General features: G+C 37.8%; 2 protein-coding genes across 2 annotated transcripts in view; one reads left to right on the top strand and one right to left on the bottom strand.

Annotated features, from left to right (window-relative positions):
* Positions 1-2,006, top strand: part of BFSP1 (beaded filament structural protein 1) — a 57,166-nt gene extending 55,160 nt beyond the window's left edge. Inside the window, exon 8 of the mRNA XM_069075456.1 lies at positions 648-2,006. Within this exon, the coding sequence (XP_068931557.1) occupies positions 648-1,576 (929 nt within the window). The 3' untranslated portion in view covers positions 1,577-2,006. The remainder of the gene's footprint in view (positions 1-647) is intronic.
* A 5,982-nt stretch (positions 2,007-7,988) lies between these two features.
* PCSK2 (proprotein convertase subtilisin/kexin type 2) overlaps positions 7,989-18,915 on the bottom strand; it is a 331,471-nt gene continuing 320,544 nt past the window's right edge. Inside the window, exons 11-12 of the mRNA XM_069075455.1 lie at positions 13,064-13,291; positions 7,989-9,133 (exon numbers count right to left, since the gene is read on the bottom strand). Coding sequence (XP_068931556.1) covers positions 8,647-9,133; positions 13,064-13,291 — 715 coding nt within the window. The 3' untranslated portion in view covers positions 7,989-8,646. The remainder of the gene's footprint in view (positions 9,134-13,063; positions 13,292-18,915) is intronic.

Genomic DNA, 18,915 nt, shown 5'->3' with positions numbered 1-18,915 from the left:
CATACATTAATGCAATGTAATATGCACAAATCAACAATGCTTGAAGTTTTGATAACAAAATTGACAAATTTTCTAATCAGAAAAATACAGTACACTCTAAAATATATGCTAAAGGCATGTCCCCTTACTCTCCCTTCCAACATTATAATTTCATGGCATTGTGATCTGTGGAAAGAATATAGGATATGAGGTCAGAGGACCTGGGTTCATACTCTAATTCTGCTTATTACTAACAGTGAGACTTGGGACTAAATCATTTCACTTTCCTGAATCTCAGTTTCCTTATCTGTAAAATGAAGGATTTGGACTAGATCAGGGATTCTGAACCTTTTTTGCATCATGGACCCCAATGGCTACCTGGTGAAGACTATGAATGTTTTTAAATGCATAAAATAGAATAATAGAATTTCAAAGGAAACCTATTATGCTGAAATTTGGTTATCAAAATATTTGAAAAAGTTCATAGATCCCAGATGAAGAACTTGAGTAGGTATTTCTACTCCTTAATGCTAGATCCTAGGAAAATATAGTAAGCTACTTACTTTAGTTTTTGTCCCAAAATATTTGTTTTAGATTATTTTCAAATGGAACATATTTATATTTTTTAATATGGTGACATTCAAACTAGTGATTTTCTTTTTTTTAAGATATCACCCGGGCTATTCAGGATATAACAACAGTAAAACCAAGACAAAAAGGTCTACCAAAGAAAGCTTCAAGGAAAAAGGAGATTACAGCTAAAGACAAATCAGATGATACTTTAGAAGACCAACTGGCCAAAAAATCTGGGGAAGGCAAAGACCAAGTGCAGCTTCAAGATGAGCACCCATCAAAGCTGGAAGTAAGGCATGAAGAACCAGGGACACTAAAACTGGAAGTAGACCCAGAGGATGTGCCAGATGGTGCACGGTTAAGCAAAGCCTTTGGTAAAATGTGTAATATTATTAAGGAGAGAGTGAGAAGTGACAAAGAACCCGAGCCTCATTCTGATCTTTATACCAAAGGGCGTCATGTACTTGTTACAGGGGATGCCAGCTACGTAGACCCGGACTTTTGTTCCTCATCCATCCCAGCAAAAGGTGGGATTGTTGTTTCTATTGACCAGATATGTGATGGCGATGACGTGGAGCCGATACCTGAGCTACCTGAACCCCCATGCCCAAATGGAGAAGATGAACCAGAGGAACACGATGATGGATACAAAGATCAAGAACGTCCTGGAGATGGAAAGAATGAAAGCAAAAATGGAGATGAGAGGAAGGTGGAAGAAAAAATAGATGACATTCCAAAAGATAAGGGGACTGTGAAGCCCTGTCCAGTCATCATACACGGTCCAAATGGACAGCCTGCAGGCCATTCACAGAAGATCAAGAAAGAAAAAGCTTCTGAGGGAGCAGATAAAGGGCTGCTAGAGAAAGGCCCCCATGGATCCATGACCTATGAGAAGGTAGAGGTGGTAGAATCCATTGAGAAATTTTCAACTGACCGAATTCAGACTTATGAAGAAACAGCAGTGATTGTAGAAACAATGATAGAAAAGACAAACAGGAAGAAACCAGGAGACAAAAGCTCATAAATGACCCAAATCTAAAGTAGAAAATATGTTCAGAAAGTCTTTGTGTGAGGTACTTTATTTTAGAGTGAATGATGAAATAAGGAATTGTGTATTTTGTGCAAGATGACAGTTGATACCTCTGTAGTCTCCAAAGGAGCTTTAGTCCTAAAATTAAAATTCTTTGAGTAATTCCTCTAGCAATTTATAGTGGCTTTGGTGAATATAAATTTTCCTACTTACAAGAAATGGAACATAAATATTTTTACATCTATTCAATGAAGTTACTGTCAAATAATATTTATACTTACTGAGGAATGCTCTTTTCTAGCATGATTGTTTCAGGTATTATATTTCAAGAATTATCATTGTCTTGTTTCCAGATTGAAAAAAAAAGTTAACTTTCATCATTTGACTCTTTTTGCATTCAATAAAAGCATTCTAACCTCCAGAATGTATTTGTGGCAGATGTATTTTCACCTCAACGTGAAGACTTACAAGCCTTCAACTGATAGTAATATGAATTGAGTATATTGTTGGGAGGCTTTTGAGACACTGGGCAAAGTGCTTCACCATATTTTCATAACATATTTAGAAATTCCTCACTTATTAATAGTAAGGGAATAAGCAAGTCAAACATTCTCAGTGCACTGTGTGCAACATGGACTGATTTATTTGTAGTAGAATGATTGTAAGCTGGGGGCAGCGAGGAGGCACAGTGGCTAGAGTTCAAATCCGACCTCAGATACTTACTAGCAGTGTGACCCTGGGCAAGTCACTCAACCTTGTTTGTCTCAGTTTCCTCATCTGTCAAATGAACTGGAGAAATAATGGCAAACCATTCCAGTATCTTTGCCAAGAAAACCCCAAATGGGGACACAGAGTCAGAAACGACTGAACAACAACAACCACCACAATTAATGTGAGGTCCCTGAGGGTTGGGACTGCTTTTTTTTTTTGTCTTCTCAGCATCTAGGTGCTTGATAAATACTTGAACTGAATTTGAATTAAATAAAAATGCATAGAATAAGACAGGATTTTATGCAAAACTAAGGGAGGTTTATTGGATTCATCAGTGATCTCAGCAAGTAATTTAACCTCTTGGGACCTCAGTTTTCTTAGAATGAGGGATTTGGGACAGATGGTCTCTGAGGGCCCTTTCACCTCTAAATAAATGAACCTATTATTTCTAATCTTTCTATTGTTGTTCATATTGCTTCTAAAGCTCCATTTTTATATTCATAGTACAAAATAAAATCTTCACTATTAACATTCGCAAGCCTCCCTTTAAAAATTCCAGAATGTATAATAATACTGAGTAAATGTTCTTAAACGGATTATTGCTTTAGCTAAAAATAATTAGCAGCTGACAAGACAATTGCATTTTAGCTAAAGGAATTGACAAGGTCATATGTTATAGTCTATTGTTTCACTATCACGCACAACAGAAAGAATGGTAAATGTAATTAATTTTCTTTGTGGGGCTTTAAAAAATCTTGTTCTAAATTCATTTGGGCTTGTGATTTCAGGAAATATTTAAAAAATTATTTTGAAGGGAAGAGTAATTAACCCACTCATTTGCACAGTAGTGAAATATTTATAATCTAATAACCTATGTCAGAGTGATGAAAAGTGTTTCTGGGAGCCCAGATAGAAGCCCTGAACGTAAGTATCAAGTATGATCAGCAAGGAATTATTAGAAGGCATAGAATTGCTTTGCTGCAACTGAAGTTCTTGGGGGAAGGATGGGGGGAAAATAATCCATTCTTTTCCATTAAAAGGATTTTCAGTGCCAGCAGTGCTATGTAGATGGACATTCTTATGGAAAATAAGGGAGCTTGTTTTTGGAAACTAACATTATTTTTATATGGAATGAGTATGCTTTAATTTAGTATTCTAGGCCTGCCTTAGGGTGAAATACATCTACACTGTGTTTTGCATCAACAAATAGCCTTCCTTATGGGATAGTTTCTTTAACAACCTTTACATTAGCAGGCTCACATGAGCAAACTTGTTCTTTTCTTTTATTTCATGGTTGTTAGACGATCAGGGTTCTAGTCCTGTCTTTGACCCTTCTTGTCTATCTTTTTTCCACCTTAATGAAATCTTCTCAACAAAAGGAGAAGAGTAGTTCTTAAACTTTTTGGTATATCAGGAACCCTTGACATTCAAAAATTATTGAGGACATCCTGAGGAGCTTTTTTTTCTATAGTTTATATCTATATTTACAATATTAGAAATTGAATCATCCTAGTATTATTATAAAAAATAGTTTTGGCCTCATGGACCCCCTGAAAGGGTCTAGGACAGTGGTGTCAGAATCATATGAAGTTTGGATTCAGGCTGCACTTGAAGACCACATCTGGCCTCAAGTCTGCAGGCTCCCCATCCTGGTCTAGGAGATTCCCAAGGGGTCTTAGACCACAGATTGAGATGATTTATAAGGTCCTAGAAGCATAGGTGGGATTTGAGCTAAATCTTGAATGAAGACACGCATAACTCTAGCCTAAGCATTTCCTTGACCATGTGCTGGAAAGGGCGTAGGGCCTGAGGTGAAGTCTGATGATTCATTGTTTCCACTACTTTTATCTTTTCTTCCTTCTCCATCCCTCAGAATGAGGATTGAGCGGAGTGCTGATCAGAATTTGTAGTGGATCTCATCCCACCCCCCACTCCCTTCTAGCCCCATGTTGTTATTTTGACTTGGAGCTGGTTCTCAGAAGAGCATCTATACCAAAATATGCAGTGGGAAAACCTATTTGTGGCTGGTTCTGTTGAGTAATATGTTCATTATGTGCCTTCAGCATGCCAGGTTGGACTAATTCAGTTCCTCCCCGATGTCCAAGGCAGTTAGCATTAGGACTGGATGCCTAGTCTCATTCAGCTCTTAAATTCTACAAGAAACCTGTGGGCAGCCATGTTTATCATTACCCAGGCATTAATTATTCCTGGCAATATGCTCTAGGGGAAGTAGAATTCTGGGAGGCTTTGTGGTGGTGGTAGTGGAGGGCAGGGATGATGCCATTACACTAGAACTTTTTAAGTCAGAAATATTCAATAGGGGTCTTCAAAACAAAATCATCATCTTTCTTTTTTTTGCTTTTTGGAGGGGGGAAGGGGGGCAGTTTTGGGGTTAAGTGACTTGCCCAAGGTCACACAGCTAGTAAGTGTTAAGTGTCTGAGGCTGGATTTGAACTCAGGTCCTCCTGACTCCAGCACCAGTGCTCTATTCACTGTGCCACCTAGCTGCCCCATTCATCATCTTTTCTAACCTAGGTTCATTTATTCCCATAAGTCTGATCTGACTGCAATGAAAATAAAAAAGGGTATGCTAAACACTGGGACCTCCCGTTATCATGTATCGCATGGTCTATCATGAAACTCTGAGCATCCATCCAAGCACTTTTTCTGGATAGATGGTGTTTATTAATTCAGACATGACAAACCCAAAATTTGTAATAATTTACAAAAGAATTGGGTGAGGTTGACCTTTTTTAGTATTGTAAAACTTGAAAAGGGATGACATATACCTTTTCATTTTCTGAAAGAAGGATTTGCTGAACAAATTACTAGTGTAAAAAGATCCTGGGTGGTTAGGAAGGATATCCAAGCTTTTTGGAAGCATTAATTTCAATGAAATTGAGAGTTTTATTGTTATCATTAAATTTAGCTATTAAAGCAGATCCTCTAAAGATTCTTCTTGGGCATTTTTTGCCTTACTTTAGCCACTAAGCATAACTAAGAAGAATAAAACAGCATTTTTGGGGAAAATTTTCTACAATTCAGACTGTCCCTTAATCCAGACTGATTTTAATGCAATTTTGTTCAAATAGTGAGGTTTTACTGTAGTGTTTAATCAGGGAATTTATTTAGACCAATATCTAGTGTAACTAGGATGAAACTACTTCTGTTATGGGTTAGAAATATTGCTTGTGGATTGATAGGAAATAGCTTTGCTGAATATATAGCACATCCCACATAATTTCTGGTAGGTAATTTTTTTTATTGAGCTTCCTAATTTACAACATAATTTCTTCATTTTACTTATAAAACATCATCACAAGGATTGATATTTAAACAAAGTCAACCTGTCTTAAATCATCATTTGCTTACGTTCATTTTTATTTTTTATAAATGACTATAAATTAACTTGAACTTGCAGCTGGGCTATCATAAAAACTTACACTAATTGGATGCTTTTCATTGTTAATACTGGTGTGAAAAATGGAATATAGAACCAAGGATTTATATATATTTATATAATGCTATATATATGTAATATATATAATTTATATATTATTCTCATATCAAAACTTACAATTTTTGTTAAGAAGCTAATTATGTTAATTGTTAATGCCACAGTTGTGAAAATATGAACAGCCATTTTATAATTTTGCTGCTATATAACATTTAATGTTTATACAGAGATTTGCAAAATTACAGGATGCAATGGGGATCAATGTATGCTTTCATCTAAACTCTGATCCAATCATGATCTTTTTGATATTTTTGAAAATTTCTTTTATGAATGACTATGAGCTCTGTTTCTTTAGTAAATACACATACACACATGTTAGTTCTATGTGTGCATATACATATATACAAGTGTATTTATGTATATACGTGTATATATCTTACATATGTATATATTTCTGTGTGCACTTAGACAGGCATGCACACATGTTGTCCTTTGGTTTATTTTTCAGACCATCACTATGAAATGTATTTGACTGTTAGCATTTGCTATTTTAACCTTAATGGTTTAAAAAAAAACCATATGAAACAAATGGTAAATAAAAAAAAACCCTCAGACTTATATCCAATAAAGGCCCCCAAGCACAGTAAACATAAAGGTAGATGGTATAAAATTAAAATGGACTGTTTTCAGCTCACACCAACTTGGGAAAAAAGGAGAAAATGACAATGGATTGTGACTGAATCACTCTTGACTTGGACTTTCCAAACTCTTCCTTTCTAAGTCATCACATTTCAAGGTGATCAAAGGTGGAGGCCTAATTTTCTTGGGATACATTGCCTGTTAGAGACTAGAATCCAAGACTCAGCAAGATCTTACTATTCCCTTAATATACTTTCCCATTTCTACACTTTTGCTCATGTCTTTTCCTCTACCCTTCACCTTCCCTTCCATCTCTACCTATTGAGAACTTGAAGGCTATTCTTCAAGGCTGAGTTCACATGCTACTCTCCTTTCAAAAGCCTTCTCTGATTTGCCCAGGTGTGATCTTATTCCTCTGATACTTGACATCATTTACCATATCCTGGCTTATTTGCACCATCACTTTATAATACCTATGAGACTAGACCATATTTGATCACCCAGAAAGGTAGATGATGCTATGAGCATCAGGTGGCGGTTCTTATACTTGTCTGCATGATGAATGAATATTTGAATGAAATCATGCTGATGAATGATATGGCGCTTGAAGTACTCAGGACAATGCTTTGCACAAAGTTGTCCCTTGATAAATATTGGCTAAATCAAATTGAACTGAAGACCTAATGGGGGAAGAGAGAGAAGTGTCCAAGAGAAAAGGAAACATTAATATGAACTACTTGGGAGGGAATAGAGAGGTTGATGGGAACAAAAGCTTTGCAAAGAAAACTGATGGAAAGAAACTTAGAAGAAATGACTGTTTGAGAATAAAATGATGATGATTTTCTGAAGTGAATGGTATGAATCTCATGACCTTTGAGTTTTATTTTAGTTATGTTGCTTCAGGCCAATGAATATGGGTCTACTAAATTATTATCTAGTTACCAAGATGGTATATAGGTGCTTTGCATATACATTTATTTGGATTCATGATGATCTTTTCTTCAAAGCTCTGAGCCTTCATTTCAGCCCTTTTGAGGGGTTTGGAAAAGAGGATAAGTGTGGGGGGTAATGGTACAGACCAGAACCTCCAAACAAGCCACATTGCATCCACAGTTCACATGTGATTCAACAAGGAGTTTTAGACATACCAAAAAGATCCCACCAAACATTCTTCCCTTTTCAGTCTTGGAAATAAGAAAACCAAAAAATATTATTGCAATAGCAACAAATGCTTCCCTCCCCCCACTGCCCCATCCTCTCCCACCCCACTCTCTCTACTTAAAGTGACCCAATCTTTATTTTTTAAAAAAGAGGCTTTCACAGCTTTTTCAAAAATTGGATGTCAACTGCAATCTTGCCTGCCACCTTCACCAACTGTAAATTGTTGACAGCCACGGTATTAACCCCAGAAAACAGGGGTAGATGAACACTGTACAAAATGGGGATAATTTGTGCTGCTCTAGTAAGCTTCAGGAGTTGCTATAATTAAGAGTGATAGCTGGTGACACAACAGCCCAGAAGCTGTTTCCAATTCACCATGCTGATTGGTTAGAATATGGTTACCTTGGTGCTGATGATTGAACCTCCCCTCCCTCCCCCCTCCCTATCTTCCCCCACTCCCTTTTGTGCTTCTTGAATCTTCTCACCCTTTCTTAGAATGCCTTTCTCTGAATGGTACCTTTAAACCACACCACCTTCATTCACGGTAAGAGACTAATCCAAATAATTGAGTCTTTTCAAAGAACCCATGAACAGGTGGATTTCTAGCATCTCTTTGGATTTTAGAAATGCAAACATCACCTTCCAACCATGTTAAATTTTTTTTTCTTTCAAAGAGCTACCGTCTCTGTTGAGACCACAGAAAAAATATAGTTAACGCCACAAAGTGTAGGCTTTCAAATTTACTCCTTTCTCTTCTTAAATAAATGATGTTTGCCACAGAAAATATGAAGGGAAAAACTGTCACAGTTTTGTTTGTAAGATATCACCAATCTGAAGGACACAAAAAATAATTCATAGTCACAAACTGTACACAGGAGTTGGTAGGGAACAATATATTTGAGACCTAGAGTTAAAAAAAAGAGTGCTTCCATTGTAAGGAAAATAATCATTGACAGAATGTATGAAATAAAATCAAGGGAATGTGATTTTTGGGCAGTGACAGTATTTGCTACAGGTCTAACAGAAGTACTAATAATAGAAAGATGCTCAGAGTTGTGGGAAAGGAAGGAGTGAAGGCAAAAACAGACATGCAGCATTAGGTTTTGCTCAGTATGCTCTTAAGACTTCTTTCCACAGCTTCATCTAATTCTTCCTCCAGTTCTTCCTTCTTGGACATCGCCAGCTTGGACTGGTAATCTTTCACTACTTGGTCTATGTAGGGGGCACTTTGTGTTCCATGAAGCATCAATGTCCATTCCTTCAGCACTCCCCTCTGTGGTGCGCTCCCAACAAACCCAATTTCCAGAATCCATGTCCCTCTGGCGTCTTCCCCCCAAGTGTGAGTGGTCATGAATGGCCATTTGTCAAAACCCACCTTAGAGTCATCATCTCTTGGGCGCCGGCTCAGCAAAATGGATTTGGTACCCATTGGGGAGGTCATGTTGATGTTCAAGTCTCCTCTCCTTGTTGCATTCACTGTGATGACGGCTTGGACATGTTCAAGGTAGCGGACAAAGTTTTCCTTTGCCTCACAAGCATCAGTTGTGAGCGTCAGAACCAACTTGTTGTTAGATGGTATTTTCCTGAGAGTGAAAATGACAATGAAATGTATTAAATATATGTACATATTTATACATATATTAGTACAGATATTATATATACCTTACATATACACACATTATATATGTATATAATGTACATTATATACATAATAATATACATATAATATTATATTAATGAAATATGATATTGGGCAGACATGAGTAAAAAACCAACAAGGTGTTGAGTAACCCTTATCAATTATTTGTTTTCATATAACTTTTCTGAAAGGTTATGCCATTCTAAAAGTACTAGCCTTAGATACCATTGGTTGGATAGACAGAGACCATTTGAAGGGTACTTTTATTCTTAAAAATGCTGTTTAATAATAATTAATCTTCTATGTAGCCTTTTTAGGGTTCCCAAAATTGTTTTACAAACAATTTCTTTGTTACTCAGGATAACTCTGTGAAGTAGGCATTGTAGGTATTATTTCCCCTATTTTATATCATTTTATAGATGGGGAAACTGAGACTCAGAGATTAAGCGATTTATTCATGGCAAATGTCAAAGGTAGAATTTAAACCCTTGTCTCTCCTGCCTTTGGGTCAAGTGTCCTTTTCATCATTACTGTCTTTGGATCATTACAACCATTTCCTAGTCTGTTTCTGAACTAATGATTGCTTATCCTAGGCCACAGCATTGGAATGAGCTAATGAACTTGATTAAAAAATCATTTCAGTTACTTAACTTACATTCATCCCATTAATTTGTGATACTGAATATTCTGAAGGCTGTAGAGTCCAGACAGTTAATCCAATTGGAAAAACAAACAAACACAATTCTTTTCCATATCTCCATTGCCCTTAAATTAATTAGTAAATCTCTTTACATCATGCAAGGCTTCTATTACTCTCATTCAATTTGGAGCATATTATTCTGAACCTAATGATTCATGTACTTGATTTTATTCTCTTGCTCAACCTTCCTTCTTTCTTAGGTCTCTGTCTGACAACAGCATTCCCTCTTTTTTTTTCTTGAAAGTTGCAAGAGACCATGTTGTTAGCAAGAGAAGATATCCTGGCTTTTTGACTCTTGGGTCCAGCACTCTTCCAATTCATGACATCTCTCAAGTCGGGAAGTACAAAGTAATGTATTGTTTTCCTCTGGGTACTTCCCAGCTCTCTGTGCTTCCCAAAGGAGCAGTCCTTCAGAGATATGCAAAACAGTGAGGAGAAATTATTACGGTCATGTTAAGAATGGCCAGAGGAGCCTCTACTCTTCAGCCTATAGTGAGCTGCATGCCCTTCCCAGATAACTGAGCAGGGCTAGCCCGAACTGCTTAATGAGGACAACGACGCACGAGGCAGGGTATCCTGGAGCTGTGTTCTTGCTATGAGTAATACTGTTCATCTGGGGATAAATTATGGGGACTGTAATGCATCACTAATTACTTTGCCAAATGGAATAACTACTAGGAAAAGAGAGGTTTCAAAACACAAGCTAAGAAAATCTCTTTTTCTGTCTACAAAATATGATTAGAGTAGTTATCTTCTGTGGATACACATTGAAAGCCCATTTATAAAATCAATGAGCTGAGAGACGGATACAAAAATGACATGGTTATCATATCAAAAAAGGAAAATGTTTCTTTGGGCTTCCAGAGCAGCTGGTGGTGCAGGGCATAGAACCAGATACTTATTAGCTATGTGACCCTGGGCAAGTCACTTAACTTCTGTATGCATCTAACAATAGCACCTTCCTCTCAGGACTGTTGTGAGGACAAAATGAGATAATATTTGTAAAGGGCTTGGGAAGCCTTGAAGGGCTATGTGGATGTTAGCTAACACCGTTATTATCTCCCTTCAGGGTGATACAAAGATCTGTCCCTAGGCTGACAAAATCAGATTGCTCTGACTCGTTTGACTGTAGGCGGGTTACTTGACTTCTTTGTTTCCTCCTTTGTATTTGATAATTGTAATAAATGATAATTGCTAGTATAAATGTAGCACTTGACGGTTTGCAAAGTGCTTTACAAATATTATCTTGCTTAATCCTCACAATGACTCTGTGGGGGGAGGGGAGGAGGTGCTATTATGATTCCCATTTTACAGACGAGTAAACTAAGGCTGAGGGAAGTTAAGTGACTTGCCCAGGGTCCTATGGCAAGTAAATGTCTGAGGGAGGACAGGAACTCAGGTCTATCCACTGCACACTTCTTCTTCCCTGAATGTTTACGGTTCTAATGAGGGTCTGGGGTGGCTACTCCCTACATGGCTCTTTTCTTGATCCCTTTAAGTCTTTAATGATCACTTGCAAGTCAAGACATCAGCCTCTGGATGTCATTGGTCCTCTTCTAGAACAAGGGACAGACGACAACAACAACATGATATATCTGAAATGGATGCTTGCCCCGCCCTTACTTTAACGATCTCAAGGGAGGTCTTTAACCCGCTACCTCCGAAACGGAAATTAACTTGCATTTACTTATCTGTGCACCCCTTGCATGCCCCAGTAGAATGAAAAAGAAGGGAATAAGCATTTATTAAGCACCTACCATGTATCAGACACCCACTGCACCAAGTGCTTTACAAATATGATCTCATTTGATCCTTACAACAACCCTGAGAAATAGATGCTGTATGATTGCCATTTTATAGATGAGGAAGTTGAAGTAAACAGAAGTTAAGTGACTTGTCCATGGTCACACAGCTAGTAAGTGTCTGAGGCCAGATTTGAACTCAGGTTTTCCTGACTCCACACTCACTGCTGTATTAACTGTACTGCTACTTCTTTCCCTTTGTATATTATTTCCAATGTGTCATCCTGTATGTGTCTTGTTTGTGCACAGTTATTTGCATGTATTCTCCCCCATTAGACTATGTCCCTTAAGGGCAGAGACTGATTCCCTCTCCCCATTTTTTGTATCCCCAGGGCTTAGTACAGTTCTAGGTACATAGTAGGTGCTTAATAAATGCTAGGTGATTGATTGATAACCATTGAGAGTAAGAGGAAACCTGGCAAAGAAGGGGTCTGAAATGGGAGGTGAGAGGATACCAAAGACAGGTTGGGAAATATTTAACAAAATAAATAAAAATCCAACAGAACATAGATAATTTTTTCTTTACCCCCCCCCCCATTTCTCCTAGTGTTGCCTTCTGAGGCCAAATAGAGCAAGTCTGATCTCTTTTCTTCTTCTTTTTTTTCTTTTTGGAGGGGGACAGGCAGCAATTGGGGTTAAGTGACTTGTTCAAGGTTACACAGCTGGTAAGTGTTAAGTGTCTGAGGCTGGATTTGAATTCTGGTCCTCCTGACTTGAGGGCCAGTACTCTATTCATTGTGCCACCTACCTGCCCTGATCTCTCTTCTAAGAGACAGTCTTATATTTTATTTTATTTTTTGCTTTTTGGAGGGCAATTGGGGTTAAGTAACTTGTCCAAGGTCACACAGCTAGGTTTGTGTGTGTGTGTGTGTGTGTGTGTGTGTGTGTGTGTGTGTGTGTGTGTGTGTGTGTTAAGTGTCTGAGGCCAGATATGAACTCGGGTCCTCCTGACTCCAGGGCCGGCACTCTACTCACTGCCCCGAGATAGTCTTTTAAATACTTGAAAACAGATACCATATCTTTCTTAAATTAAGTCTTTTCTTTTCCAGTTCCTTTACTTGATCCTTACACGGTCCGATCTGGAGACCTGTCACCATCTGAGTCTCCTTCCTTTGTATACTTTCCAGCTTACAATAATAATAACAATAAGTAAATAGACATTTATATATTGCTTTAAGGTTTGCAAATGATTTTTTTGATTCTGACCACAACTCTGGTAGGTAGGTGATATTATTATCCCCTTTTACAGATAAGGAAACTGAGGCTGAGAAAGGTTAAGTGACTTGCCTAGGGTCATACAGCTAGTAAGTGTCTTGGATTCTAGGGTCTCACTACCATTGATGGAAGTGAACAAACATTCACTCTCACTTACTCAGGCTCTTGTACTGAACCTCCGACACAGTGGAATCTCTCGGGGACTGTCTTCCAGTCTTTAGCCATCTTCACCATTGCTCCTGCATCGAGGACCCCATAGCCAAACAAGTGGTTGAACTCCAGGCCAACCCCATTCCTCCGCCACTGATGGACCTCGTCGTGAAGCTGGTTCCTTTTGGATGTGAGCACGGTCAGGTGCTGCATGTCTCTCCATGTCAGTTCCCGGCTAACGAAGAAGGATAGAGAATATGTGTCAGGTTTGGAACTCCAGATACTCCGTTCCTCCAAGGTCATGTCATGATAAAAACAGGGCAAGCAGATGACAAAATCACGTCATTCTTGAAAATCTAACTTTCAGCATTTTCTATTTCTGAAAATGTCATTGGCTTTAAGAGTTCTCTTTGAGAGCAGGCAGAAGTCAAACAATCCTGGTAATTGAGCATAGGATTATAAGGTATTAAATTGGCCCATATGGCAGATTAGAGGTTACCCTGCTGGACTTTTTCAACATTTCCTTCCAAACAACTTTAAAATAATGCCTCAAATAAAATTTTGGGTCATCAGAGCCAACAAAAGGTCAGGATAAGACATTTTACTGACCTAAGAAAACTTAGGAGTTTGTCAGGAGAGTTTGTGACACTTGGGGTAGAAGCCTATTCCGGAGCCCACACACAAGGTGGCAGCAACAATGGCCATAGCAGCAACACCTTTGGGTGCTTTCAGCCCAAAGATAGTTAGGAGGTTGGACAACTGGTCAGTGGGCACTGGGTACAACTGGCACTGACTGGCAACTCTATTGCCCCTATGCAGTTTTGGGGTCGCATTTCGAAGGCAGAGAGGAGGGCTGGTGGTTGATTACAAGGGACTGAGGACCTTGGTCACAGCTCCAAGGCAAAGAGAGTGCTAGTGCTTGTGGCTACAGGGGAGCAGGGGCCCTTCCTCGATAAAGACAGAATACAGACCAGGGGGCAGTGACTATACTTTTCCTAGGATCACACCTCATTGGAAGCACCAAAAACTTGTAGACCCCCAGAGCTAGCTTTGAAAATAGCAGCAGGAAAATAAACCTGAAGCTTGGGACAGTGCTTCTCTACCCCCCAAGTGATCAGAGTCCAACTTGAACATAAAGTTGAAAGTCAAGAAATAAGATGGGAAAATGAGCAAAAAACCAAAGAAGACCAAGACATAAACTCAAAAGAAGACAATGATGTGAAAACAGCTACCTAAAAGCCTCAAAGAAAAATGTTAATTGCACCCAAGCCCAACAAGAATTCTTGGATTAAAGAAAAAAAGAAGAGTGGTAGAGAAAAATTGGTTAAAGAAATGAATGCTATGCAAGAAAATTATGAAAATAGAATTAACAGCTTGGTAAAAAAAAGCACAAAAAATGCTGAAGAAAAAACACCTTAAAAAACAGAATTGACCTAATGGTAAAAGAATCAGAGAAATTTAAAAAGTAGAATAGGTTAAATGGAAAAAGAAGTACAATTTTTTTTTAAAGCAATTGGGGTTAAGTAACTTGGCCAAGGTTACATGGCCAGTTATTTTTGTGTGTGTGTGTGGGTGTTAAGTATCTGAGACTGGCTAGGTAGCACAGTGAATAGAGCACCAGCCCTGGATTCAGGAGGACCTGAGTTCAAATCTGACCTCAGACAATTAACACAAAACTAACCGTATGACCTTGGGCAAGTCACTTAACCCCAATTGCCTTATCTTCCCCACTCCAAAAAGCAAAAATAAAAATCTAAAAAAAAAAGACAAATGCTAGAGAAGATGAAGGAAAAATAGGTATACTAATGAATTGTTGGTGGAATAGTGAAATTGTCAAATGATTCTGGAGAACAATTTGGAACTATGCCCAAAGGACTATAAAACTGTGCATACCTTTTGACCCAGTAATGCCACTAATAGGTTTATAGCCTTAAGAGATCAAAGAAAAAGGAAAAGAACCCATACATAAAAAAAATATATTTATGGCAGCTCTTCTTGTGGTGGCATAGCATTGGAAATTGAGAGGATTCTCATCAATTGAGGAATGGCTGAAAAAGTTGTGGCATATGATTATAATGGAGTGCTATTGTTCTATGGGAAATGACAAGGTAGTTTCAGAAAAACAAAACAAAACATAGTAAGACCTGATTCAAGTAGTCATGATCAATTGTGAAAGACTTAGCTGCTTTGTTCAATGCAATGATCCAAGATAATTCCAAAGGAGTCATAATGAAAACATGCTATCAACTTTCAAAGAAACAATTGATGAACTCAATGAAAATTGAAGTATAATTTTCTCACTTTATTGTTCTTGCTTTTTAAAAATTCCAAGTAATAGGGGAACGTTTTACCTTATTTCACAGGTATACTTGATATCATATTGTTTGCTTTCTCAGTGGGTGGAGGAGAGAGTGAGAGAATTTGAAACTCAAAATTTAAAAGGAAAAGAATGTTAACAATAAATAAAAATTTTTAAAGAAGGTATTAAATTAAAACATACTCAAAATGCATTGGTCTGGAGTTCTGAACCACAGCCAAAATGTTACCTTGATTCATTTATCTAAATTTAAAATACTCAAAATTTAAAAACTTTGGCTTTTAAGAAAATTCTATGAAAACGGTAATGATTATTTGAAAGGCCAGGGACATGTGAATCTTTGAGAAATTAGTGTAAGGCATTTATGTGCATCCTGATGTGGCATTTCAAAGCAGTTTACAACTTATCCATACCTTAAAAAATAAATCTTAGACAGTATCTCAGTGAATAGGTACTAAGTACTCAGTACTTAGGTACGTGGACATAAAGGTACAAAGTGTGAGAGGCAGTTTTTGAACCGAGGTCTTCTGTGGCAGGTTTCCCTGCCCCAAGTCTCTCCTCACTCCAGCCCATCCTCCACACTTCTATCAAAGTAATTTTCTTTAAGATCTGACCATGTGACTCTCCTACTCTACCAGCTCCAATGGCTTAACTTTTAAAGCCCTACATAAATATGAACCTGACCTCTTTTTCTAGTTTCATTAGACCTTACTCCCCTTCCCACACCGTGATGCAGCTAAACCAGCCTCCTCTCTGTTTTTCACTCATGAAACTCCATCTCCTGACTTTGCACTGTATGTCCACCATGCATGGAATATACCCCATCCTTATCTCCTTGCAGAATCCCTCTCTTCTTTTAATATGTTGCTCCATGAAGCCTTACCTCCACCTGCTAGTACCCTCTCTCTCAAATTGTCTTGTTTTTTGTGTGGGTGTGTGTATATATATATATATATATATATATATATATATATATATATATGAATGTATTTATCAATTTGACATAAATCCTGAATTCATTTTTATATTAACTTGTCCCATTAGCATGCAGACTCTTGAGATCATTCTTTTTACCTATATCCTCAAAGACTAGCACAGGGCAGGGCTGATATGTGGGCACTCAATCAAGGCTTGATTGATTAATTTGTTATGCCACATCTAGCACCCTCCCAAATGAATGATGGCTACCTAGAATTGACATGCATCGAACTTATATAAACTAGAATAAAATTTTGCATTTAAAAATTCTCTCTGGCAAAAAAAGTACTTTGACTGGAACTTCCTTGTAATAACCAAAAAATTAAATATGTTTTTGAAATGTGAATCTGAATTTGGTAAACACTACAACTATTGTTTTTCCCCTGAAATCCAATTCTTTTTCTGACTTTGCTTCTTTTGTAAATGGTTCAACCATTTACTTTCTCTTCCATATTTGAAATCTTGGTATTCTCCCATTAAAATCTAACCTCCTTTGAGAATGGAGATTTTTCACTTTTTTCCTTTGTTGTACCTAGCCATCTTAGCATAGTTCCTGGAATATTCATAACCATTTAATAAATACTTGTTAATTAATTGATTGATTCTCTTTGATACTTCCTTCTTCTTCCCAAAGCACTTACTATATCCTGTCAATTCTAACTCCTTGATATATTTTACCATTTATTCCCTCCTTTCTAATCTCCTGCACAGACTATCTAATACTCTACTAACATTTCTTCCCACCTCCGCTCTCCCCAGAAATTCATTTTCCATAGTGTTATCAGACTCTTCTTCCTCATGTCATATTACTCCTGTAATCAAAACTTTTCAATAACTCTTTATTGCTTACCAAGTTAATTTCAGACTCCTTAGTCTGGCATTAAAATAATCTGCATAATCTGGCATTACCATACCTGTCTACCTTTCTTTGATACTATATCCTTGAAGACATTCTATGCTCTCACCAATTCGGACTACTGTTTGTTTTTAAATTTTTACAAGCACTTATTTTTTTCTACCTTCCACTTTCCTTCACCCCATTGAACAATGAACGAATGAAGCTCCAATAAAAATCTTTGCAACAAGCATGTATAGTCTAGCAAGGCAAATTCCCATATTATCCTTGCCAAACTGAACTACTTGCCATCCATGACCTGTACTTTCTGTTCCATATGCCTCAAATGCTTTCCTCTAAGCCTGTTTAATTCTTACTGATCCTTTAGAACTCAATGCAAATGCCATCTGCTCAATGAAGTCTTCTCTGATTGCCACAGTCAGTAATGATTGTACCTCCAGGGACCTTATATAGCCCTTTTTTTTTTCTTCTCTCTTATGCATTTTGTATATGTTGTGGTGTAGTTGGCTCTCAGCCCTGGTGGAAATGGTACCCACATTGATGAAATTATAGATTCACAAAACATAGAAATATAATCATTTGTGTATGTGTCATATCCCCCTATTAGATTCTAAGGTCCATGAGGGCAAGGGCTATGTTTTAGCTCAATGTTCCATCTTCTCAGAACCTACCACAGGGCTCTGTACAAACAGATACTTCATAAATGTTGGTTTAAGTTGACACAATTGAAAAAATTTAAAGAAAGTTTTAATTTGGGAGCATTTGGGGACACCAAAAGATGTACTGTTAAGGATCCTGGCCTGAAGGAGAATCAGGCTGGAACTGGAAGGAGAGCACAGTTTTTTCAGGGAATTCAGGCAAAAGTCCAGGAATAAACTGCACTTGGTTGGTTTGAAGAGGTCTCTAGAGCCAAAGAAATTCAGTAAGACTCGTTTGTGCTGTTTCCTTAAATGTAAAATAAAGAGCTTGACTTTGATGACCATGATGGTTCTTTTCAAACATAAATACAGACAGACAGACAGACACACGATAAATTGACATTAAACAATAGAGGAAAAGTACCAGAATCAAGGGGAATCAGGAAAGGTTTCTTGTAGAAGATGAGATTTTCGCTGAAACTTAAAGGAAGTCAGGGAAGTCAGGAGGTGGAGATGAGGAAGGAGACAGTTCCAGGTACGGACAAAAACCCAGGAAAAATGCCTAGAGCATGGAGTTTGAGTGGTTTGTGGGAGGAGTACTTGGAGTGGGGGTAGAAGGGTGTAAGAAGACTGGAAAGGTAGGAAATTGCTGTTGTGAAGGGCTCTGAATGTCAAAGAGGGAATTTTATATTTGGTCCTAAAAGGAATACTGAACCACTGGTGCTTATTGAATGGGGAGAGGGAGAGGATGATGCCACATGTGACATCCTTTCACTCATTTTGTACTTGAGATAAATTGACCTATTTGTTGCTCCCCAAACTTGGGACCCAGTCTTCATAAAGTTTGTTTCCTAGGCCTCTACTTCTGTCTCAGATTCTCTTCAAGACCCATTTCTGGTGCCATCTCCCATGGGAAGTTGTTCCTGATTCACTTAGTAGATGCTTTATCTCTCTGTCATAAGTTATAATGTGTGTGCTTATCTGTTGACATGCTGTATCCCCCCAGGTGGAATGGAAGCTCCTTGAGGGTAGGACTGTTTTTCTTTTTGCCTTTGTCTTTCTAGAGATTC

Source organism: Petaurus breviceps, unplaced genomic scaffold, assembly GCF_028583685.1.
Source record: "Petaurus breviceps papuanus isolate PSGF00001 unplaced genomic scaffold, PetGlider_PUasm1.0 90919, whole genome shotgun sequence".
Taxonomy (NCBI): Eukaryota; Metazoa; Chordata; class Mammalia; order Diprotodontia; family Petauridae; genus Petaurus; species Petaurus breviceps.
The sequence above is the reverse complement of the archived record's forward strand: the minus strand, read 5'-3'. Positions and strand labels throughout refer to the sequence as shown.